Source organism: Phycomyces blakesleeanus, assembly GCF_001638985.1.
Source record: "Phycomyces blakesleeanus NRRL 1555(-) unplaced genomic scaffold PHYBLscaffold_14, whole genome shotgun sequence".
In the NCBI taxonomy this organism is placed as follows: Eukaryota; Fungi; Mucoromycota; class Mucoromycetes; order Mucorales; family Phycomycetaceae; genus Phycomyces; species Phycomyces blakesleeanus.
In genome coordinates this window covers 626,052-650,226 of record NW_017265147.1, presented here as the reverse complement: position 1 = coordinate 650,226, position 24,175 = coordinate 626,052, and the positions used below count along the sequence as shown (strand labels likewise).

Below are 24,175 nucleotides of genomic sequence, written 5' to 3'. Positions count from 1 at the left end.
ATATATCAATACATATGGGCAATACTTTCAGTTCAAGAAATGGCCAACCCTCAGAGAGATCAGGATTCCCTCTCAATCTAAATTCAAAACATGTTCCAAAGCATCTCAAACCGCTTCGACGTCCACGAAAGCAAAAGAAATCAAACAACTCTTCACCACCACCCACAACAACAACGAACCCAATTGAGCCAAATCAGGAAGCTGTTCGATTGAGTGCACTGTTTGACAAGAAAATCGATTGGGAACGGCCTAATAACGATAGTAACAGTAACAGTAACAACAATAACAACAACAGCTATGAAAATTGTCTCACTGGTACTGATGGATTTCAATCCTCAAAATTCCGATGGCTTGGAGGCAGGCGATTCCATGGCGATAAGGTGAGTTTAATTGAGTACTTTTAAAAAACTATTATTATTATTATTATTATTATTATTATTAAGTGCATATGCTTATTTATTTTTTTGTATATAAATATATATATATATATATATATATATATCTATATTCTATATTTCTTTTTTTTTCGTACTGCCATTCTTGTCTGGTAGGGATTCGCGTATCCACTACCAATCGATCAGTACGAATTGGATAGGCTGAGAGTACAATACTATATCTTTCGATGGGTATTTGAAGGGTAGGACAAAAAATCTTTTTTTTTTCTCTTTTTTTCTCTCTCTCTATACATATATATTTATAGTTCTTTTTGGAAAACGTGGTCGAGACACTGTTACCTAATTGAGATTTTGATCGAGTTTAATATTCAGCTGTTTTGTCTATTTTGTTAAAATAGGCTTGTTCTTGCACCTGTCAAAGACCAATTACGACAAGGCTGCAAGGTGCTAAACGTAAAGTAAGTAAAGACAAGATCTCTATATCTCTATATCTTTACCTATATAAAGAAATACCTACATACATATACATATACATATACATATATATCTAAATATATATAAATAAATTATACGATTCTGTAATTCTGTAAAACCCTGTAATACTGTGAATTTCTGTGACTAATTTAAACATTAAAATAATTATGTCAATCAAATAAATAAATCTTATATATATATATGTATTTCATTCCACAGTTGTGGTCCTGGATTATGGGTAAATAACAATATAAATAATAGTAGCTATCATACAAGTAACGATTACAATTAATAATTACCATAAAAAAATTAGATATTAGATATATAAAATTAAATATCAAAGTTGAAATTTCTAACCTACTAATATTTGTTTCAAAAAATAATAATAATATTAATAATGTTTTTATATATAATTATTATAGATGGGACATCCTATTATTGATATGGCAATGGATTATAAGCAATCAGATTTCACGACGATCGATATATGTAATCTCATGTCACCGGACTCCTACAATGGGGATGAAGATTGCTCTCCACTAAGTTCATTTGTATTCGAACCACACCCCGATGACTTAACCGAAACCAGAGAATCACAAATCACGTCTAGACCTCAACCCCCAATCACCACCGCAAATATCACCACAGAAACCACAGACACCGTGGCAACCACAGCTACCATGGCAACCAACAATACAGTAAATACTGCAGCCACTACGGCTGTTAGCATCGAAACACAACCTCAGACCCTACCTAAACATTCAATTCTTTCGAACCGTCCCACATCCCTCGTGGACCCTAGAATATCCCCCTTGACCACTAATGAACCAGCCTCCTCCGTCTCCGCCTCCTCCTTCACTCCCTCCTCATTTGGACCTATGAATACTCCTGTAGTGATACCGATGACTACCCCTCAGCACATTTTGTCTATCCCACCTATCATCGAGCTTCCTAACGACGACGATAACGATAGCAATAATGAGAAAGAAGAAGAAAAAGATGCTAATAATAATAATGATAAGAAAAATAAGAATAAGAATAAGCACACGCATACGCATACGCATAATAATAGGGACAGTGTCAATGATAATGACAACGATAACGATAGTGATAATGATAACAGTGGCTTTAATTCCGACCGTGTACACAAACAAGATGATACACAACAGCAAGACCACTACTACAAACGACAAGCCCAATCATGCCCCTCTATGCTCACCAACGGCTCCACTTTGGACACAAAATCTGGTCTGATGTCGGACATTAGCCCCCAAACCTCATCATTTACCCACAGAAAGGCCCGAGTATCGGCTTTAAATAGCAGTCTAAAATCAAAACGTATCTTTGACAACCTGGAGTTCTGCCCGATCGATGTGCTTGCACAAACCCTGCCATTCGAGGACAATACATTTGATTATGTCCAACAAAGTCTCGTAACACTTGTATACACCGAAGAGGATTGGGACAGGATCCTCAAGGAGCTTGTGAGGGTCACAAAGCCAGGTGGATATATTCAGTTGACTGAAGTTGATTATTATACTCAAGGCGCAGCACAAAAACACGACATTTGGCAACTAAACTGTAATAATAATTATATATATACATATTGTATTGTACTAATATATATATATATCTATTACCCTTACATCTTTTCTTTTTTTTTTAAAAAAAAATATAGCAATTGATATTGTATTGGACACTCTAAGTGTTAATACTAGAGCAGCCATGTTGCTCTCAGAAATGCTCACGGAAGCAGGACTTTCTGAAGTAGAAACCAAATTTGTTTCGATTCCAAATGGCTCTTGGGGACTTGATATCGGACTACTCTGGGAAGAAAACTGGCTCGCATTCACTTGCTCGGTTGCCCCTTACTTGCTCGAAGTTACCAATACTACCTGGGAAGATTTGGAGGAACTACAGAATCTTCCGGCCGATGAACGTCTCAATCTAAAAGCATTTAACAACGCATACTGCTGCTGGGGACGCAAGCCATTCGATAATAAGTCTGATACATCTTCTACTACCACTACGTCTACAGCTGATCCTTCTACTAGTGACACTGCTACTGCGTCTGCTGCTGCTGCTGGTGTTGCTTCTGCCACTGCAGCTAGTTCTACCAGTGCTGATACTTCAACTGATACTAACATTACTGATACCACAACTACTGATACTACCACTACCGCCACTATTGCTGCTACGGATATTACTGCTTCTACTGACACTGCTACTTCTACTGACACCAATGCAAGCACATAATTATATATATATATATGTATATGTATATGCTTTCTGCAACTTCCATACGCTAATTATATATATTTACGTACACACACTCTATTTATTTAATACGCTTGTTTCTTTCTTTCTTTCCTTCCCCTCTCCTCCCTTCCCTTCCCTTCCCTTACCTTACCTTTTTACAATCACTCTTTAGAAATGTACACACTTGATTATGCACTCATTCACTATTGCAGTTTTACTCAATATATATATATATATATTAAGCTTTACTTTTCTGGTTGTCAATTTCATGCACACACACTCACACAACGCTATTGTATTGGTCTTTGTTTAAATTGAAAAAAAAAATTTTAAAAAAAAGAAATAGGCGCGTGTAATGTGTGTGCGTGTGCGTGTGTGTATGTATGTATGTATGTCTTGATCTGCCCCTTAACTTTGTGAGTCCTATATAGACTATTTTTTAATAACAAATAAATAGAATGCACACCAATATACACATACATGTCTGCATATCTGCATACATGGATGTGCATACATAAAAGAAAACTAAATAAAAGTAAGATATGTTATCCTTTTTTTGTTCTTCTTCTTCTTTCCCTCTCTTTCTTTAACTTGTTTCTTTAACTTTCCTTTTATATAACTGTCTATCTATAGCTATAACTATAAATCATAATTATTACAATTGTTGTTATCGTTATTATGCCTATGAGACGCGAGGTGCCAAAAGAAAAGAATTCTGACCAATCAAACTCCGCACACTCCACCAAAGATAGCTATCCTTTTTCCAAGGATCTCAATATCCCTCAGCGACAATCTCAGCCAAATGAAAAGCAAGCACGAGAACGTCCATTATCAACCCTCTTACCCAAATCCACAACCCAATACACAAATACTATTAGTAGCAATAGTAACAACAATATCTCTGCAGCAGCGGCAATAGCTTCAAATTCAACGTCAACCTCAACGTCAACCTCAACCTCAACTTTAACTTCATCATCAGCAACAACAACGATAGCAGCAGGAGCAGGAACATCAAATCCGGTTCCTCCAACCCAAACTCAGATAGATATCGTACGCTATACCTGGGAGCGTGTAACAGAAATTCGACATTCCACTGATGATCCCTTGATCTCACCACCGCATGCTTTTGGATTCGCACTCTACAAAGCATTGTTTGATCTTGACAATGATCTTCGGTTAGTCTTTCCAAATGTGCTTCAGCAGGCCAGAGCACTTGCTGGTATGATTGCGTATATTGTCCGTGCACCAGCTGTGACATTTGCAGAAAGGAATCCATTGCAATGCTGTGCGAATGCTTCCGAAGAAAACAAGCCAGGAGTAGGAGGAAGTAGAGGGTTGCCGTTGGTGTGTATACATGGCAATAGACGGCAGCAGCCGACTCCAACCATACAGGCCATCAATGCTCGAAAACGTGCCAATCAAATGACAGCAACAACTGACTCCCCTTCATTTTCAGATGTTGTGACCCAAGCAGCGGCAGCAAATGCTTGTCCTGCCTCTGCTTCCGCCTCTGCCTCTGCTTCCGCCTCTGCCTCTGCTTCATTTTCTGCAACTCAGGCAAATAAATGTTCTGGTTCGGTAGAGGCACGTGGAGGGGGAATTGACGACGAGGGGCTGGATCCAGAATGGCTTGGCCAGAGATTGAGGCGACTAGGAGCAAGACATTATGGATACAATGTTGAGCCACACCACATAGCATACATGGGACCAGCCGTTATTCGAGTGTTAAAAGAAAGACTGAGAGACGAGTTTTTACCAGAAGTAGAAGATGCCTGGCAGACTGTAAGATAATTGATTTGTTAGATGGATAAGATAAATAAAAATAAAATAAAAAAAAGCTTATATAATATATAATTTTTGTAGACTCATGCGTTTGCAGCACATCACATGAAGATTGGCTTGGAAGCTCAAAAGGCTAGTGAAGAAGAAAGCCAGAACAACCATCGACAATCGCGTGGACCAAGGGCTACTTGTTGTATTCAATAATCTAGCTTTATTTTATTTTTATTTTAATTCTAATTTATATTTATTTATTTATTCTTTTACTTTAATACTTTATTTAATTCTTGTAAGGTCTTGACCTTGTATTAAATCGCTGGTCCTTTTTCTATTTCATTTCATTTCAATTCAATTCTTCTTCGTCCTTCTTTTCTTGTAATAATTTCAATATCATTTATACATACACACCACACAAAGGTATACATGTACATGCAGTTATTTATTTATCTATCTATCTGTATTGAATAGAGAGAAATAGGGTATGTATGTAAATGAGTGAGTAAAAGTGAGAAGGTGCCTGTGCCTGTGCCTGTGCCTGTGCCTGTACTTGTGCTTGTACTTGTGCTTGTATATATAGATATATATATGTATGTATATATGTATTTGTTTATATTTTATTAGAGAAACTTCTTTATAAATCTCCTTTTTACCCCCCCTTCTTTCTTCTTTTCTTTTAGGTAATATATATATATATATATATAGATTTCTTTCTTTCTTGCTCTTTATTCCTTCTGGACAATGATAGAGCTGGCAGCTCCACCACCGTTGCAGACAGCAGCAGCACCAAATTCACCAGACTTCAACAAGTGAATAAGAGTGACTACAATACGAGATCCAGAAGAACTACAAAAGAATGATTGCAATTTTTGTATGTGTATGTGTATGTGTATGTATGTACATAAATACATAGGTAGATAGAGCAAGTTAGAAAATCAATGTTAAAAAATGAATAAAATAAAATAAAATAAAATAGAATTGTCTCTTACCCGATGGGATGACCCAAGGAAACAGCACCACCAGCCACATTGACCTTTGCAGGGTCAAGACCCATGATCTGTACATTAACCTTTGCAACCACACTGAAAGCCTCGTTGAGTTCGAACAGGCTAATGTCCTCGATGTTCAAACCAGCCTTCTTCAAAGCAATGGGGAGAGCCTTGCTGGGAGCAATGGTGAAATCGATCGGAGCACAGGCAGCATCAGCGTACGCTAATATAATATAAAGCAAAGCAGATGGTTATTATATTATTCTTAATAAACACAATCCAACTTGTTCTTTTCTGTTCTTGGGGTCTTTTCTTTCTTGTACATATACATATATATATTAAAAGCCAAAATGTAAAACCAACTTACAGATAATGCGGGCAATTGGCTTGACACCCAATTCTTCAGCCTTCTCACGAGTCATAAGAACAAGGGCAGAAGCACCATCGTTCAAGGTGCTTGCATTTGCAGCAGTTACGGTACCTTGAATATAATAATAATAATAATAATATTTTTTTTTAGAATTTTAGTGTTAAGGATATAAAAGTTGTTCATGAAATTTTACAGAAAGTATCCCAATAAGATTTTGTGTATTATCTATCTATTCTACTTTATCCTTGCACATGAATTAAAGATATAATATTTACCATCCTTCTTGAATACAGGTCTGAGACTAGGAACCTTGTCAAACTTGACATTGGTGAACTCTTCATCAACCTTGACAATCTTGTCTCCCTTCTTTCCCTTGATGACAACCTCGGCAATTTCATTGTCAAACACACCGTTCTATATAAATTATATATATATATATATATATATATGTTTTTGTGTTTAAAGAATTAAAGATGTTTTACGGGTCAATATTTATTTCTTCTTCTTCCCACGCCCAAGATCTCTCTCTCTCTCGCTCTATTTTTTTTAATATATATATTTATATATATGGTTGTCATACCTCCCAGGCCTTTGCTGAACGCTTATATGACTCAATAGCATGTTCGTCCTGATCTTCTCTGGTGATGTTGTAGTTGGTAGCAGTGTTCTCTGCGCAAGAACCCTATTTATTTTAATAATAATTTTCAAGATATCTGTTAATTAAATGTATATAAATCTAATGTACTCAGAATCTTACCATGCTTTTTTTTGTTACATTTAAATAAAAATTAAAGAAGATTATTAATAAACACAGTCATCTTCTTTTAGCTCTTTTTACTTACTGGATCTGGTTATAGGCATCCCAGAGACCATCCTTGACAATAGAATCTGTGAGCTGCTGGTGTCCATAGGCAATGTTGCGCTGTGTGTAGAATCTACGGGGTTTGAATTAAATAGATAAAAAAAAAAAGAAAGTCAAGTTTGATCAGTCATCTTCAAATGGGTCTGGACGGAAGATCATTCAAGTCTAAAATTTGTTTCGGGGAAGAATGGTATTTATTAATTAGTGTATATTGTACTTACGGTGCATTGGACATGCTCTCCATACCACCAGCCAACATAACCTGGCGATCACCAGCCTTCAATGACTGAGTGGCCAGCATAATGGCCTTCATACCAGAAGCGCACACCTTGTTAATAGTAGTGGCCTCAGTAGTGTCAGGGCATCCTAAAATGGAAATTAGATTCTCTCTGTCATCATCAAACCTCTTGTACTTCTCTCTGTTTTATTTTATTTTTTTTACCCCACACAAATTATGTATAATATAAAAAGATGAAAAAGAAAAGAAAGGGAAATAGCTTTACCGGCACCAAGAATTGCCTGGCGAGCGGGAGATTGACCGAGGTTTGCCTGGATGACATTACCAAAGTAAGCCTCCTCAACCTGCTCGGGTTTGATACCTGAACAAATCACAAGAATAAAAAGGGTTTTTTTTTTCATTAGTTCAACTTTATTATTCATACACTATACATACATATTCTTTAACTCAATCCCCTATATTCCCCGCTCGCTTGCTCTTACCCCTGATAAATAGTAATATATTTATCCATTCTGCTTGTTTACTTACCAGCCTTCTCAATAGCAGCCTTTGCAGCAATGGATCCAAGACGAGTGGCAGGAAGAGACTTGAGAGATCCACCAAAGCAACCAACAGGGGTTCTGACAGCACTCACAACCACAACGTCCTTTATATATACATACATATTATTGGTTTGACTTTTTTTTTGTTCAATTATACTCTTAATCTCATCTTTTAGGTATCATTTCTTACGTTGGCCTTCTTGGGGATAGAAGCATAACCACGGGCAAAGAACTATAAGTTATGTATATAAAATACAAAAAAAAGGGCACGGTCAAACCAAACCAAACCAAAATCAAATTAAAGCTAATTCCATTGGTTCTCTTGTAGCTATCGTTGTTGTTGTTGTTCTTGGGAGACTTACAGCGCGTGTGGGCTGAATGGTCTGACGAGTAAAGGCGAACATACTTTTTTTTTTAAAAAAAAAGAAAAAGAAAAAAGAAAGGCGTGAAAGATCAAAAATAAAAAGTATGGATTTATATAAAATTATATATATATCTAATAAATAAATAAATAATTTAACCCAAAATTTTGGGATCAATAATTTTCTCACCTTCCCGTGACTTGCGGACTTTGTATTATACAAAAATGAGAGAGAGAGAATTGATTTTTTTTGAAACTTATGCTTTGTTGTAGTATATACTATAGTGTATTATGAATCCCATATTATTATGTTATATAAAATTAGTAATTAAACTCAAAGCTTAAGCCATTTGAAAAAAATAAATAAATAAATTATTATTATTATTATTATTATTATTATTATAATAGTAATGTGTTTGTTTGTTTGATTGGTTTATAAATATAAATATAAATATAAATATATAATAGAAAGGGCTAGAAAACAACGAAAGAAAAGAAAGATAAACATAAAGGGAAGAAAAGAATAAAGACATTTGCGGTGGTAGGAATAGTGATTTGCCAATTAGGCTGTAGTTGAGTTGTTGTTGCTGTTGCTGTTGCTGTTGCTGTTTGTTTTTTGTGATATGTAAGAAAGCGAATTGTGTGAGTGGAGGGAGTGTGTAGGGGAAGTGTGATTCAAAAATAAGATAAGGTAAATAGATATATATATGTATATAGTGGAGTAGAATAGAGTGAAGGTAAAGATAAAGATAAGGGTAGAATGTTTTTTTCTGGTTTGAATTATTTGCTTCTTATTTTTCTTTCTTCCTTTCTTTCTTTCCACTAGGGGATTCCGATGCCTTCACCTTCAAACAAGAGCTTTTCGATCCAGTAGATAAGGATCTCGAGAATCTTGCTTTTTGGTTGTGTGCTGGCTGCAGCTAGTGCATGTTCCCAGGTACCGGGTGGCCCATTCTCGATGAGGAATGTCGAGGTTACGATCCCAAAGATATAGACCAAAAGGGTATAGAGCGCAAAGGTCACCGTATTTGTGACAATCTTGTCATTGGCCTGTCGAATTGCCCTAGAGTCCATGCGTGGCAATGTCTTGACTGGATAGGCAGTAGACTAAGATAAAAAAATTAATATTAAAAAAAAATAGACAAACAAACACTGAAGCTTACCTCATTCAAGTCTTGAACACCTTTAATAAGAACACAAAAAGCAAATCATTATTATCATTGAAGCAAAATAAATAAATATATTATCTAGACAATCAATACATTACCTCTGGTCTTTTTTCCCTTTTCCAGCTTTCGTTGCCGCACCCTTGATTGTGCCCAGACATCGGTCGGTAGTGGGATATTCATCTCAATCGCAGTCTCATCTACTGATCGTATGCTGACTACTGCCGAGTGTGATACTGATGGTATGGGATCCATCACTTGACTAAGATCAATGACAGCTTCCATTGAACTCTCTCCTCCCTCTACTTCTATTTCCACTCCTTGTGTTTCAACTGCTGCTGCTGCTGCTGCTATTGCTTCTTGGTTTAATCCAGTTTGCTGTGTATCTGAACTGATAGGGCTACTATCATAATTTATGCTATGGGCATGGCTACCGTCTGTTGTGTTTCGACGGTCGGGTAATTTCATCCGCAGATCAGCCAATTCGCTCACCAAACTTTGACTCTCATAGTCAAGAGCCTTTTTGAGTTGACTCAGCTCCTCTTTGGCCTTTTCGAGATCAACCACTGCTTCGTTGGCCCGAGTTTTATAATAGTCTTTTTCGCCTTCTATTGATCTCAAGCGTTCTTCTGTAAATGTTACCTAAACCACACACACACACATATATATATACAAATTATATATATTATGTTATGTTATGTTATGTTAGAATTATAATTAGAATTACAAAATCATATATTTACCTGTTCAACATTTTCATTCATGTGCAGACGTCCTTCTAATTCTGCTTCCAATGTCTAAAAAAACGATAGCAACGCATTTAATATCAATACAATCAACAAACTTTTTTTTACTATTACTTTTAATAGAGATGTGGTTTCACTATCAGACATGTGGGGACTGTGACTGCCAATTGTACTATTGCTGTTACTTGAATCTCCTTGTCTGTTGTTCCTGGCTTCATCAAGATCGTCCTTTAGACTGTCGATGATCTCTTTTAGCCGCTCGTTTTCCGACCGCTGTTCGGCTAGCTGCATGTGCGTCTGATGGGATGTTGACAGCTCCTGTTCGAGGTTGTTCTGAAGACCCATCAATCGATTGCGCTCTTTGTTCAGTTGATCAAATTCATGCTGGAAATTACTGAGAAATTGTTCAGTCTTTTCAAGATCAAGTTCCTTTTGTCGAAGCATCTCTTGAAGCTTATGTGTTTCCTCTAAAGACATTTATGTTTAAATGAATTAATTAATAAAAAAAACATTTCCTCTTCTTCCTTCTCTCTCTCTTTATCCAATTTAGGTAATCAGACAAACTCTTCCAAGACTACTTACGGCATTTCTCATCAAAGAGCCGCTTGATTGACAAATGAACTTGCTTTTGGTCTGTTTCTGAGCGTTGGATATTGGCAATGTGAGACTCCAGCTAAGACTCGTCAGTCTTTTTTTTCTCTCTCTCTCTCTCTTACTATCTCTCCCCTTTACTTTATATATATGCTTTTTTTTTTACTTTATATACATGTAATATACATGCAATATACATGCAATATATATGCAATATACATGTGTATACTTGTGTATATGTATAATTATTTTTTCTTTCTTTTTAAAGAAGTATATAAAGTAAAAATAAAAGTAAAAGGATTTGGTTCTACATACCGTGCAAATCTGCTCGAGGCTGTTCTTTTCTTTTCCTTTGTACTCAAGAATTTCCCGTTTTTGTTTTATCACCTCTTGATTCATGTCATCAACTCTGTTCTGTAATAGCACGATACGATCTTCATTGTCACGTGTCATCGAAGCCAAGCTTCTCTCGGATGACTTTAGTCGGCGAGTGAGTTCTATCGATCTACGGTAATAGCCTGCAAAAGATTTCTGAGGGGTAACAATAGTCTAATAGAATAAGGATTAAATGTGTAAAGATGGGCGTTTTATATATATATATATATATATAATATAATATATCTATAGAGAGATTAAGGCAAACAGACAAACAGACAAACAGACAAACCTCTTCTTCCTCTTCCTCTTCCTCTTCCTCTTCTTGAATTTTGTCTGTATCATGGACTACTTCAATTGATTGATCCTCTGATTCTTGGACTGGCACGAGGCTATTTTGCTCTTTTGGGCCCTATAAATGAATAAATAAATAATTATATATATATATATTTATATAAATGTGTGAATGTGAATGTGAGATTCTTGTGTGATAATTAGGTACAGATAAATATGTACAGATGTTGCTTACCTCTATTTCCATTTCTGGTTCAGGCACTTCTTGATGAACAGCAATAGTTAGACCCACAGAAGCTCTACGCTTCCAGGGATTTATTATGGGATGTTTTAGGGGTGGAGAGGTTCTGGGTCGAGAAGAGAGTGCCTCTTGGCTCTTACGGGGCAAGAGTCTGGGATAGGAGCTCTTTCGAGTAGGAGCAGAAATGGACGCGACAGGCGAGGGTGGGAAGATGAGTTTGATCAGGTTGAGGATATCGTCTGGATTCATCTCCAGGTCGGGGTTATTGAGACAGTAAGGTTCAATTGCTCTCTTTTGTTCGTCTGTTAGCAGCATGACGTCGTTCTCGAGTTCGTAGTCGTCGATCAGAACAAGAAGATTCTTGGTCAATATTGCGCCCTGGTGGTTAGTGTCGTGTTGAGACACCAGTCGGCGAAACTGCACTTTGAGAACTGCATAGGGAATAGGTCGATGAGGCTTTAACTACAATAACACACAAATAAATCGATATCAATAAAGTAAAAATATAAAATGTAAAATAAAATTAAAATTATGAGAAAATTATATATATATATATGTAAGAATATGTATTGTTATTTATATACACAAAGGTTTGTTGAATATTATGCAAAGTCTTCTTTAGTTTTTGGTTTTTGGTTTTTGGTTTTTGGTTTTTGGTTTTTGGGTTTTTGGGTTTTGGGGGTTTTTTTTTTACCTCGGTCATCATTTCCGGGACACAGTCATTAGTGTCTTGCATTGTGTGATTCGACAAGAGATAAGACAAGACAAGACGTAGGATGTAGTACAGTGTATTATAGAGTCAAAGATAAAGAAAAAAAGAACCAAGTCTTTTGTGTAGTGTAGTGTAGTGTAGTGCGGTGTGCGTGTGTTGTGTTGTGTTGTGTTGTGTATGTATGTATATATGTACGTATGTATATAATATATATATATACAAAAATATATATTTATATATATAATGTATATATATGTATATTTCTCTACAAAACCAAAGTGAGTAACTAGGGCGTATATATGGATATACAAAAGAAGAAGAAGAAGAAGCAGAAGAAGAAGCAGAAGAAGAAGAAATATATGTATATATAAAAATAAAATAAAATAAAATAATATATATATATATATATAATTAGGGCGTAAAAATCAAACGTGCTTGTTTGCTTTGGTTAACCCACGCAACACAACATACAGAGAATGTCTCTTTATTTCTTAGGGAGGAAAGGCCTCTTGCCTTTTGAGGTATAAGAGACCATTAAAGACGGATGTTTAAATTCATGATTTCCAAAAGCAACATACAATATTCAATTCAATTCAATTATATTTTATTATATATACATATATACACATTTTATATTATATAATATCGTATTGTAGTTTTTGTATGTATGTATCTATACACACACACATATATATACATAGGTATACATATCTACATTTTATCTACAGAACCATGGCAACCAAACATATATATATATAATACAGAAATTCACATGGTGTCTTATTGGTAGAGTTGAATAATTGTTTACTGTTGCTATCTTTATATTAATATGCCTAGATACAAATTGTTGTATAACTGTTCAACTATTTCGCTGTTGCTGAGATAATGACATCAGTTGTTACAAAGCAACCATTGTGCATAGCAACAATCTATAGTCACACTTTTCTTTATTTAATAGACACAAACAAGGATGCAATGTCCACTGAAGACTGAAAAAAATTGAAACCCGAAAGCTGAAAACTACCTAGTAACTAGTGACTATTGGAACACCAACCATTGATTGTTGACTGCTGCTGTTTGTACTAACAATAGTAAGAGTTACTTTGTTAGTATTGATCATTAAGTGGTTCTTAGTTAATAAGATACTTACATACATACATTGTTCAAAAAAAAAGGGAAGAAGATCTGATGTGGCTATACTTTAAGAAATAAAAAATAAAAATATTAAAAAGTGGTACATAAAATTCAAAAGGAAATAAAATCAAAAATGAAAGTTTAACAGGCCTGAAACTTGATTTGTTGCTGCCATTTCAAAGATTTTTTTTTGAATTTTTAAACAAATATATTAATCCGGTTATGTGGTTAACAAATATATATAAGCTTTTTCTTTTGAAATTTTCTTTTTTTTATCATTGTGTAATTCACACAAAGGACTCTGAGTATTGTACTGTATTTAGTTGTGATATGCGGATTATCAAAAGGCAAATAAGAAGAAGAAGTTGTTGTTGTAGTCAGACAGAAGAAAGGAGGAAAGAGAGAAAGAGAAATACAATTGTTCACCTTTCCAACCTCCTTTCTTCCCTTCTGTTGTCTGGCTATTTGCCTTTCTTGTAATTATTAAAGGGAAATGTCATTGAAAGACTATTTTATTTTATTCTGTTTAGGAGAGAGCAGTCTAGAAAACCTCATGTCCGTAGATAAAGAAAGATTATCTACAGACTATTTGAACAAAAGCTACAGATACCAATAATCATAACCATACTACGTTCGTATGGGTGTAGGTAGCTGTAGTTGTAGCTGTAGTGTCTGTAGTGTATTATATTTGGCTATGAATCTGTGTACACTTTTGTCCCTGTGTACTTTCTGTACATCTTGTACATCTTGTACATCTTGTACCCAGCCATTTTATTTTTATTTTTATTTTTTGGTGTTACGGATCCAATCCAATACAAATTCTGGCCGGACCAAGCCTGTGAAAATGGTGCATTCCGAGATATATATAAAGAAAGATGAAGGGAGATGGAATAAAAATCACCCCCTCTTCATTCCCCCCCCAAATAATAATAATAACAAATAATAATCAACTGCCAAGCCATATGCACATTTTGTTGTTGCTATGATGTGGGATGTGAAATATGAGATGTATGATAGGTGATACTCTTTATTTATTAGTATCTACAAATGCCATAATTGTCCTCCTCTTCTTTAACAATAATACTTGTAAAATATCAAACAAGCATATTTATGTGCATATATCTAAACACCTTCTATATTCATTTTCATTAAACATAGATACAGGTTTTTTCAGTGTACTTTTTTGTTTACTTTTTAATTTCTTTATATTCTGCTTTAATACAGAAGCACCACTATTATCATTATCATTATATTATTTAGTGTAACAAGCCCTTTTTCTACAAATCTGCAGTCTCCTATAAATATCTACATATATAATCATCCTATATACACATATGCATATGTACATGTCAGCAGTAGATCTAACCATTTTACTCTTTAAATTCTTTATATAAATATAAATACTAATTTTAATATTAATATTAGTAATAAGGTGCTTCTATTTTCATCAAACAGCCGGTTGTCTAAATTAAGATCAAATGTCAAATCATCCACATACAAAAATATTAATACAAAAACAAATAGAAGTTTATAGTCATAAATTGAAACATATTGAAACATATATATATAAAGATTATCTTGTGTGCGATGAACAAACTGATCAAAAATATTTCCATGAGTTCTCATTGTTGTTAGCTTAATTTTCATTAACGTTGATATTCTTATTGGCCTTGTTTTTTTCCTAATCGATATTGATATAAAATATAGAAATGTTACTATTTTGTATCTACATTACATATCTTTCACTCTCTTACCAAAAACTTTTGTACTGCACTCTCTGACGCTTCATCATGCAAAAAGAAGCAATTGTCTCCTTGTTTACAGGTGCCAGATAGATGATAATGCTTGCATAACTCTAATGTACTTTCCAATTCGGCCAGTTGAGCTTCCTTGATAGGCTCATGAGAAAACAGGCACTCTTCTCCATCATTACAGAATCCCTTGAAATGAAAGAACCGGCATGGTCCGGTTGACAAGTGAAGTCTCCTCCGAAAGTCTCTTGTCAAAGGTTCGTGTGAGAATGGGCATCCGATTCCGTTTTCACATACACCCTTTAGATGGAAGAAACGACAGGGCTCTAATTTTAAATCCTAATAATGATAGTAATAATGTTATTAAGGTCTTATCAAAACATTAGTCCAACTTACATGAGAAAATGGACAACTCTCCCCATTATAACATGAATTCGTCTTGAAGAATCGGCACACAGTTACCAGCGGTTCACCCTCGTGCAAGAATGGACAAGTATCACCCTAAGAATTGAAACAAAACCAATTAAATAAACTGACAATAGTTATATTCCAAGTTGGCCTTTTCTTTATTTTACTTCTTTAGAAACCTTACTTGTTGGCATCGCCCATGAATCCAGTATCGACATGGCAATTGGGTTTTCTTGTTGGATGTACTTTCAATTGATTTATTATTATTACTATTGATTGCATCAGCTCCACCAGACTTTACAGTAGTTGTTGCACCGACTGTGCTAGCTGAGATATGTGCAATAGCTGCGGTAGTTTCAACAGGTAGCGGTAATGCTTTCGCTTTCTGCTTTTTTTTAGGTTTTGATCCAGGAAGCTTTATAGCTTTGTTGGTTCTTGATCCTGCTGATTCGTATAGAGCCATGAGCTCATCAAAGTCACATTCATCATTTTCACAGCCATCATCATCACCAGCACCAGCGCCAGCGCCAGCACCTCTAATCTTTGTCTCTTTCTCTTTACAGTCGTCGTTGTGTCTATTGATCCGATGTGTCTAAGAAACAAACATATACTAAGTCATTACAAACACGCACTACCTTTATTCTTCCCTATCTCTTTTTCTTTCTTTTAAAAGTATATATATATATATATATATTACCTTTTGTTGATTAACATTCTGCAAAGCTTTCTTTTTATCATTATTATTCTTCTTGTTCTTAAAATAGTTTTTTGCGGTTTCTTTTTTACGTTTCTTATTTGGTGATTCTTGAGGTAAAGATAGGTCGCCCGTACGATCAGTAAGCGATGCTTTTAAAAGTTGCGATTGTTGTTGCGATTGTGTATGGAAGGCATTCAATGTCTGTCTAGTCTCCAAAGTTGTACCATGACCAGGCATGTGTTGGTTGGTCGAATGAACCATAGGCTGAGGTACAGTTGTCTGGTGTAGTTTATTGATAGGAGTGATCTGTAGCGGTGGTGCAACTGCACTTGGTTTTATGTGATTTAATGATTTTGTGTAGTCTGCATGGGTTTGGTGTGATTCTTTGTTGATGTCTTGACTTGGCTTTGGTCTCAGCAAACTTCTTAGGAATCCTAATCCATCGTCCTTGTTGGATTCTCTAAGTAATGACGGTTGTTCATTTTGTTGTTGTTGTTGTTGTTGTTGTTGTTGTTGTTGATGGTGGTGGTGGTAGTGGTGGTGTTTTTGATCTGATGAAGGTTTATGATTTAAGGTTGATCCAAAAAAGTTAAAGTGCTCTGAATTAGATTGCTTTTCAGTAAAGGCATTATTATTCGAGTGGCTCGTTATATTGCTTGTCATTTAAAAGAAGAAGATATAGATACAGATAATAAAAATAAAAAATAAATAAAATTAAGTGCTTTGTATTTTCATTTTATATATAAATATAAATATAATTTTATTTTATTTTTATTTTTATTTTTATTTCTTAATTTTTTTTGTATTATTTTTTTAGTGTTTCTCTAATTAATGATTCTAAACTAAGATAAATTAATGTAAAACACAATAAGATAGACCGTAGAACAATATTAGTAAAATATACATATATTATATAGAACAGCTGTTCTCATCTCATAGTCCTCTTCTTACTCTACTTCTTCTATTACTACTATATATTTTTTCTGTCGTCAAATTTCTCGTAGAAGCAGTCACCCTATCATGCATTGATATACACATATTTATACATTTTGGCGCGGACAAAAGAGAAACAAATGTGTGAAAATAACGTCAACCCTTTTAAATACAAATTTGTAGGGCTAAGATATTTGTGATGTCCAGACATGGCATTTGACTCTTGTTGCATCTGATGTGGTCAACCATTGAAAGTATATCCGTACATTAAAAAGAAAATCTTCGAACAACCTTGAATATGTCATTATTTGGCCATTTTTGATTTGTATATATATATTGAAAACAATTCATTCTTATGAACACCTATGATAAAGACACCATTTTAAAGCGTAAATATGGATATTGGTGTGAATAGTGGTTGTAAGACTACTATCATGAGGATCAGCCGTGACTAGACTTTTATCACTCCCTTATGTTTAAATAGCCAACCTCAGATCACTTTCCCTCTCTCCTCTTTATTTCTCTAAAACATTTAACAATACAGGCCCATATCAATACTGAATGCAGTATTTAATATTCCACCAAATCAAGACATCAAACTCTTTAACATTCTTACGCTAGTTCATCTACTTTCACTTAAAACCCATGTTTGAAAACATATACTAAGATATAGCTCTTAAAAAAAACAAAAAGTAACTTTATTAAAAAAAATTAATAATGTGTTGACCCTCCGTGAGCCTTATTCATCTCATGTATGCGATTGGGTATTGTCATGCAATGTGTCTCGCAAACTTCAACCGGAATATCCTTCCATACTATATTAATAGACCTCTCCAATCCATTAAGATTTTTGGAGAGGGGGTTCTGGCCTTCACTTTCCTGGTAAGATATGCCCATAAGTTCTCTATGGGGCTGAGATCTGGATTGTCAGGCGGTCATATCATTACTGGCAAATTCTGGCGCTTCTTCTACTCTTCTGCAAGCTTAGACTTATGACAAGGGGCATTATATTCTTGGTAGATAAACTCCTCATCATTGTTCTCACTGAGATACTCCATAAATGGAAGAACCTTCCTTTTTATCAAGTCCATATATGCATACTTGTCAAGCTTGTTTTTTATGGTTATCAATGGGCCAACTCTTCCTGCCCATACATAGCCCCAAACCATAATGGAGCCTCTATCACACTACAATATTGGTCTAGTGAACTCTTCTCTGTAATTTTCTTGAGGATACCGCCATACTCTAGTATTGCCATCTTTGCTTAAAAGCATAAACCTTGACTCAACACTAGAGATGACGCGATCCCATCTCTGATCGGTCTCTCTGGTATGATTAGAAAATATCAATCGTTCCTTCTTGTGTGCTTTTGATAGCAGTGACTTGTATACAACTTTACAAGAAGATAATACAGGTCTACAAACAGTTCGGCGAATGGTAGACTTTGAGATGGAATGCCTTAAGATGTCAGATATGAAGGTAGTAAGACCCCAAGTATTGTCTCCCGATTCGTCTTCATCTCACTCACCCATTACATTCGAAGTTCCTTTTCGCATATCAGGAAATGCGATTCCAGTATCTTTCCGTCTATAGATTGTGGAATACATAATTAGAGGTATACCATTCTTTTCAGCAATTTCAGCAGCTGCGCCATTTGTTATAGCACCACCGATCATCAGTCCACTTTGATAATCTGAGAGCTGCTTTCACTTGGGAAGAGTTATTTTATTGTTTTGGTGAGACATGGTGTGATTTGAATAAGAAAAGCATTAAAAAAATAAATAAAAAGAAGTGTAGTTTAGATTTATTGATTTTGTGTAATCATGAATATTGTGTTTAGTAACGATATGGGCCTATATATTACATTCCCCGAATATGACTCTACCAGGTTCACTAATAATTATAGTACCTATTAAGGCTTTTGTAGTTTGTACTTCATTCAATCGGAGTGTGTGTATTACAAAAAGCATTCACGAACTTTGTCATATTCAGAAAATTTTAATTTCAGTCTGTATCTATCAGTCACCTTTGTATATTTATCAAAGAAATAAAGCTTACCTGTAGCTTATATGTTGCTATACGTGTAATAAGCCAAATAAGATTGCTTTTTCTCTGGTACAGATGAGGCTCAAGACCTTATCTATAATTGCTAATTTATCTATATACCCAGATTTTGCAACTCTACTTATACAGTAGCTCAAGACAGTATCTATAATTGCTACCACATAGGGCTTATTAATAGAGTGAAGATGCTATAAAAAAGAAGATATTTTTAATAGTTAGTTCCGTTTTTGTATATTTGTCAAAGAAATAAAGCTTACCTGTAGCTCATATGTTGCTATACGTGTAATAAGCCAAATAAGATCGCTTTTTCTCTGGTAGAGATGAGGCTCAAGACATTATCTATAATTGCCCATTTATCTATATACCCAGATTTTGCATCTCTACCTATACAGTAGCTCAAGACAGTATCTATAATTGCTACCACATAGGGCTTATTAATAGAGTGAGGATGCTATAAAAAAGAAGATATTTTTAATAGTTAGTTCCGTTTTTGTATATTTATCAAAGAAATAAAGCTTACCTGTAGCTCATGTGTTGCTATACCCGTAATTAGCCAAATAAGAATGCTTTTTCTCTGGCACAGATGAGGCTCAAGACATTATCTATAATTGCTACCACATAGGGCCTATTAGTAGAGTGAAGATGCTATAAAAAAAGAGGATGTTATCAATAGTTAGTACCATTTTTATATAGTGATAATGAATAAATACTTATCTGCAAGCAATGGCACTGTTATACGCGTAATTAGCCAAATAAGAATGCTTTTTCTCTGGCACAGATGAGGCTCAAGACATTATCTATAATTGCTAATTCATCCGTATGCTCCAGATTCTGCAATCTTAACTATGCAGTAGCTCAAGACATTATCTATAATTGCTACCACATAGAGCTGAGGTGCTTTATGGTTATGATTTAAACGGTCTTGATTTTATAGAAATAAAAGGGAGGTTTGTGCAAATTTTGTAACAAAATTAGAAAGGAAATTACCTGCCTAAAAAGGAATATTCTGTTTCATACTTCCAAAAAAGATTTTGTAAAAAGGGCACCTTTTCCAAAGCACTTTTAGCCAATAATATTTCATTATTTTAAACTGCTAAGAGCATCTCCAGCAGTATCTAAACCCAAATACTAAATATCCAAATTAGGAAACTAGTGTTTAGATTTTCCAAAAAAACGTCTCCAGCAGTTTCTAAACAAAAATCTAAATACCCAAATCCGGAATTTAGATCTAAACTTTTTGAATCAAAATCTAAACTTCTGTAGGTTTTCTCAGAATTTGTTTAGATTCTATCATTTACTAAATTTCCATTTTTTATATTGTGACTTTGAATTTTCAATTTTAAATCTCAGACTTTAGGAAAAACCTCACCAAAATCATCAGCTCTTTAGAATCTGTGTTAAGAAACTGCTGGAGTGACCTTGATATTTTTCATACTAAATTGCTTTATTTGTACTAGCGCGGTAAATCCTAATTTGGATATTTAGTATTTGGGTTTAGATACTGCTGGAGATGCTCTAAGCTAACGATATATTCAAAGGAAGATGCAGAAATAAAATATGTTAAAAATATACTTTTAAAGATGTAAATATTATATTAACATGACTTCTTCTATGACATTCTTTAAAATTTAATTATTTGAATTATATATACACTCTTTCCGGAAATTATTGGTGCAAAAATAAAAAATTATTTTGTGTGAAAATAAAGATAAAATTTGGTGCAATCTTACGGTAACCACGTTTCCTGGTGGGGTACGATATTTCTATCTAACCGGACTAATCAATTCTGACTACATGTCCGGAGACCGGCGTCTTTCTCTAATCCTTCAGGGCAAAATGGTGTGCCCTCAAAGAAATACAATATATTCATTGTACGCATTAGCTTTACTACTTTGTACCTACACTTCGTGTTCATTCATCTCTCGCCAGGCACTTAACTTTCATTATTTTAAGAGCCACAGCCTGTATTTGAGCAACTTAATAATAAGATGCTGTTTCATACGAAAAACAAATTCTGTATATTCAATTAGCAGTCTTAAATATAGACGTGACAACAAAGAAATAATAATTAATCGCAAATACACTATATCGGTAGCCAGTTATGCAGAAGATCATAAAGAGCTGTTTTCATTAGATTGTGACGCAATCTTGTTTGATATCTTACTATTTATTGACCTGCCTACGCGTATCATGTCTTTGCCTTTCTTTCACCTACATATTCTCAGAGTCAGACAGTACCAGCCGGTAAGTAATCCCCATCCGCTCTTTTTCTGAAAAGTACAGAAGAATGTCTTTATTCAAATATTCTGTATCCTTAGGAACCAGATAGACATTCCGTGCCGGCAAAAAGGCCACGATTTGTGGTCCGGTAGAATAAAAATGTCACCCCTCACCAAGAATTTCCGTCCCCTAAACTTAGGGTACACGCTGTCCAGGCTGTTCAGGCTGTCCTGCCAGGCTGTCCGTAAGGTTCCCCAAAATGAAACTTCAAAAAATTGGTAGGACATTTCTGTTCATATTAGTACATTGGAAAAGAGATTGATAAAACAAAATTGCACAAACCTCCCTGATAATAGATATAGTGCTACATTAGTCAAATATTATAAAAGATAGTTTTACGCCATAAAATTTGTAAACGCTTTGTTGTTTTTAAGCACAAAATTTGATTATTTTATTTTATTTTTTATTTCATCTCCTTTTTATTTGACACCATTAAGATAAAATGTCTGATAAAGCTATTGAAGCCCTTGATGCTGCTGCTGAAGAAGCTATTATTTATCAAGCAGAGACACAAGTTCGATTATTTAATGAGGCAAGAAAAAGAAAAAGATTAAATATAGGTAAACTTTTTATACAAATTAGTATTATGTGGCATTTCAATCATATCTCTAAAGTACAGCTTTGATGTATTAGAAGAAGAGTCAGAAGAATTATGCCCTAACAAAGTTCAGGTAAGGATATATGCTCCTGATTTTATATGCTAGCAACAAAAGTAACTTATATTGAATAATCAGGAACAAGATAAAGAAGTTGATGACAGCGATTACATTCATGTTATTGGCCATAAAGAATCGCTTATGCTCTTAGTAAGAACTTTGGGCTTAAACTATCACAGAAAGCCCTATAACACTTTGAATGCAATCGAAAAGTATTATGCAATGTGAGTACAAGTATAAGTGTTTCTACGCTTGTTTCTTTTTTCTTAACACAGTTTGTTACTTTCCAAGGCTTTGTTTAAATTCAATCATTGATATCAATGATGATACATTTATAAAGTTTTTGAAACTTGACAGTCAAGCTCATCAAGCACTGATAACTCGTTTCAATTTACGTAAAGTAATCATCCCGCAGCCTGGCAAAGATCTCAAGAATTTATACAAATCTGCTGAAAAGGTACTACATATATACACCGATATATATTTTCAAGTATACCTAACCATTGACACTTGCACAATGCAAATATTTAGCTGACACCCCAACAGAAATATAAATTTTATATCACCCAATCATTTGACCTTGATGGTGATGATAGAAAGAGACTAATTATAATAGCCCATATGTAAGTATATATATATATATGAAAACATGCTCTATGCAAAAAAAAGTGATAATTCCGATGATGATTTTGGAAAGTACCATAAACATTTTACAAAATCTCGATTGCAATCACTACTGGTTTCCCATATCGATACAGATTTTATATGGCGTCTCATTAATTATGGTACATTATAGATACAATTTGTTAAGTCACAAAAAGGACGATATTCAGAGATGGAAGACTATGTCTGAATGTTCGCTTATAATTAAAATATGGTCAAACATCTTTGAGACACTTTTCGAAGGCTCAATTGTAAACCTCATTTGGTAAATATGTTAATAATATATAATATCATTCAAAATTTTAATATACCTCTCTCTCTCAATTGGGATAGGGGGGATACGTTGAACAACTCGTTCAAGGTCGATCTTCGACTTTGCTTGTCTGTAGAAGGAAAAAACTACGATATTTCAAATATAGAGTTCAAAAAACAAGGCAAGGAACAACGCCTTGTAAAGACAGACGCTTGTAAAGTCCTTCTTGAGGCAAAGTCAATCCTCAATTCGATTATAAAACGTAGCAGCCTAAGCCTTAAGGTTGCAAAAAAAAAAGAATAATAATCAATGGCCAAGTTTGTGGTAATATAAGTTGTTAAATGTTTTGAATGCTTCACCATAATCTCATTCTTTATCTTTAGGTTTGAAGGCTATATTCACAGAACTGAGACTTGCAGCACCAGGTTGCTATGTGACAAGCCATTTTGGAAGAACCATAAAAGTTCCACTAACCGATGATAAAGCCATAAAATTCACTGAAGATAATTTGGAGCAGCTTCTTTGCTACAAGGTTTGCCTAACTTTCTTCTTCTTACGCCTATAAATATTACTTACTTAAATATAACTCTTATAGGAACTTGTTGTCAAAGAAGCAGAAGAAATGAGGGCTATATTGTTGCAAGACACTTCAAACTTTGGCTCGCAGTCCTCAATTGAAGAACATGGTTTCATAAAAGAAACATATGTTATATCACCAAAATCCAAAATCTTTCCAAAGCTTCACGAAGATTTTTATAAATCCTAGCTTACAATCTTTGATTCCCACGCCAATAAATTATATATGGTGCACCTTTTTGATAATAGACATTTTGTATATGTAAAATTATAAAATTACAAGGCTTTATGGAATCTTAATTTTTTTTCGAGTTCTTCTACTGCTGACATATTTGTTTTACTATTTAGAAACTCTCTGCGTTGAGACTT

The 24,175-nt window shown here is 34.5% G+C and overlaps 7 protein-coding genes across 7 annotated transcripts; 3 read left to right on the top strand and 4 right to left on the bottom strand.

Moving 5' to 3' along the window:
* Positions 1 to 3,806: 3,806 nt before the first annotated feature.
* PHYBLDRAFT_147028 (hypothetical protein) lies at positions 3,807 to 5,114 on the top strand (the record flags this gene model as incomplete). The annotated part of the gene is made up of 2 exons (XM_018431784.1): positions 3,807 to 4,910; positions 4,992 to 5,114. The coding sequence occupies 2 exons, from the start codon at positions 3,807 to 3,809 to the stop codon at positions 5,112 to 5,114; spliced, it is 1,227 nt and encodes a 408-aa protein (XP_018290090.1).
* Positions 5,115 to 5,629: 515 nt separating this feature from the next.
* PHYBLDRAFT_23625 (hypothetical protein) lies at positions 5,630 to 8,027 on the bottom strand (the record flags this gene model as incomplete). The annotated part of the gene is made up of 10 exons (XM_018439813.1): positions 5,630 to 5,750; positions 5,894 to 6,116; positions 6,261 to 6,374; positions 6,539 to 6,677; positions 6,844 to 6,946; positions 7,080 to 7,082; positions 7,106 to 7,198; positions 7,347 to 7,491; positions 7,629 to 7,724; positions 7,892 to 8,027. The coding sequence occupies 10 exons, from the start codon at positions 8,025 to 8,027 to the stop codon at positions 5,630 to 5,632; spliced, it is 1,173 nt and encodes a 390-aa protein (XP_018290089.1).
* Positions 8,028 to 9,088: 1,061 nt separating this feature from the next.
* Positions 9,089 to 12,415, bottom strand: PHYBLDRAFT_68684 (hypothetical protein; the record flags this gene model as incomplete). The annotated part of the gene is made up of 10 exons (XM_018441987.1): positions 9,089 to 9,373; positions 9,430 to 9,449; positions 9,534 to 10,074; positions 10,176 to 10,229; positions 10,287 to 10,645; positions 10,761 to 10,851; positions 11,085 to 11,318; positions 11,437 to 11,556; positions 11,674 to 12,141; positions 12,374 to 12,415. 10 exons carry the CDS (start codon positions 12,413 to 12,415, stop codon positions 9,089 to 9,091), a joined length of 2,214 nt encoding a protein of 737 aa, XP_018290088.1.
* A 2,297-nt stretch (positions 12,416 to 14,712) lies between these two features.
* Positions 14,713 to 17,044, bottom strand: PHYBLDRAFT_169949 (CCCH-type zinc finger transcription factor; the record flags this gene model as incomplete). Its single annotated transcript, XM_018436220.1, has 6 exons — positions 14,713 to 14,757; positions 14,892 to 14,909; positions 15,280 to 15,615; positions 15,673 to 15,777; positions 15,869 to 16,276; positions 16,382 to 17,044. 6 exons carry the CDS (start codon positions 17,042 to 17,044, stop codon positions 14,713 to 14,715), a joined length of 1,575 nt encoding a protein of 524 aa, XP_018290087.1.
* A 981-nt stretch (positions 17,045 to 18,025) lies between these two features.
* PHYBLDRAFT_68686 (hypothetical protein) lies at positions 18,026 to 18,990 on the bottom strand (the record flags this gene model as incomplete). The annotated part of the gene is made up of 4 exons (XM_018441988.1): positions 18,026 to 18,233; positions 18,287 to 18,501; positions 18,559 to 18,707; positions 18,843 to 18,990. 4 exons carry the CDS (start codon positions 18,988 to 18,990, stop codon positions 18,026 to 18,028), a joined length of 720 nt encoding a protein of 239 aa, XP_018290086.1.
* A 2,578-nt stretch (positions 18,991 to 21,568) lies between these two features.
* Positions 21,569 to 21,846, top strand: PHYBLDRAFT_147023 (hypothetical protein; the record flags this gene model as incomplete). Its single annotated transcript, XM_018431783.1, has 2 exons — positions 21,569 to 21,622; positions 21,751 to 21,846. The coding sequence occupies 2 exons, from the start codon at positions 21,569 to 21,571 to the stop codon at positions 21,844 to 21,846; spliced, it is 150 nt and encodes a 49-aa protein (XP_018290085.1).
* Positions 21,847 to 22,100: 254 nt separating this feature from the next.
* PHYBLDRAFT_68687 (hypothetical protein) lies at positions 22,101 to 23,996 on the top strand (the record flags this gene model as incomplete). Its single annotated transcript, XM_018441989.1, has 9 exons — positions 22,101 to 22,218; positions 22,241 to 22,329; positions 22,393 to 22,538; positions 22,606 to 22,771; positions 22,846 to 22,937; positions 23,111 to 23,242; positions 23,311 to 23,444; positions 23,614 to 23,762; positions 23,826 to 23,996. The coding sequence occupies 9 exons, from the start codon at positions 22,101 to 22,103 to the stop codon at positions 23,994 to 23,996; spliced, it is 1,197 nt and encodes a 398-aa protein (XP_018290084.1).
* Between the last annotated feature and the right edge of the window lie 179 nt (positions 23,997 to 24,175).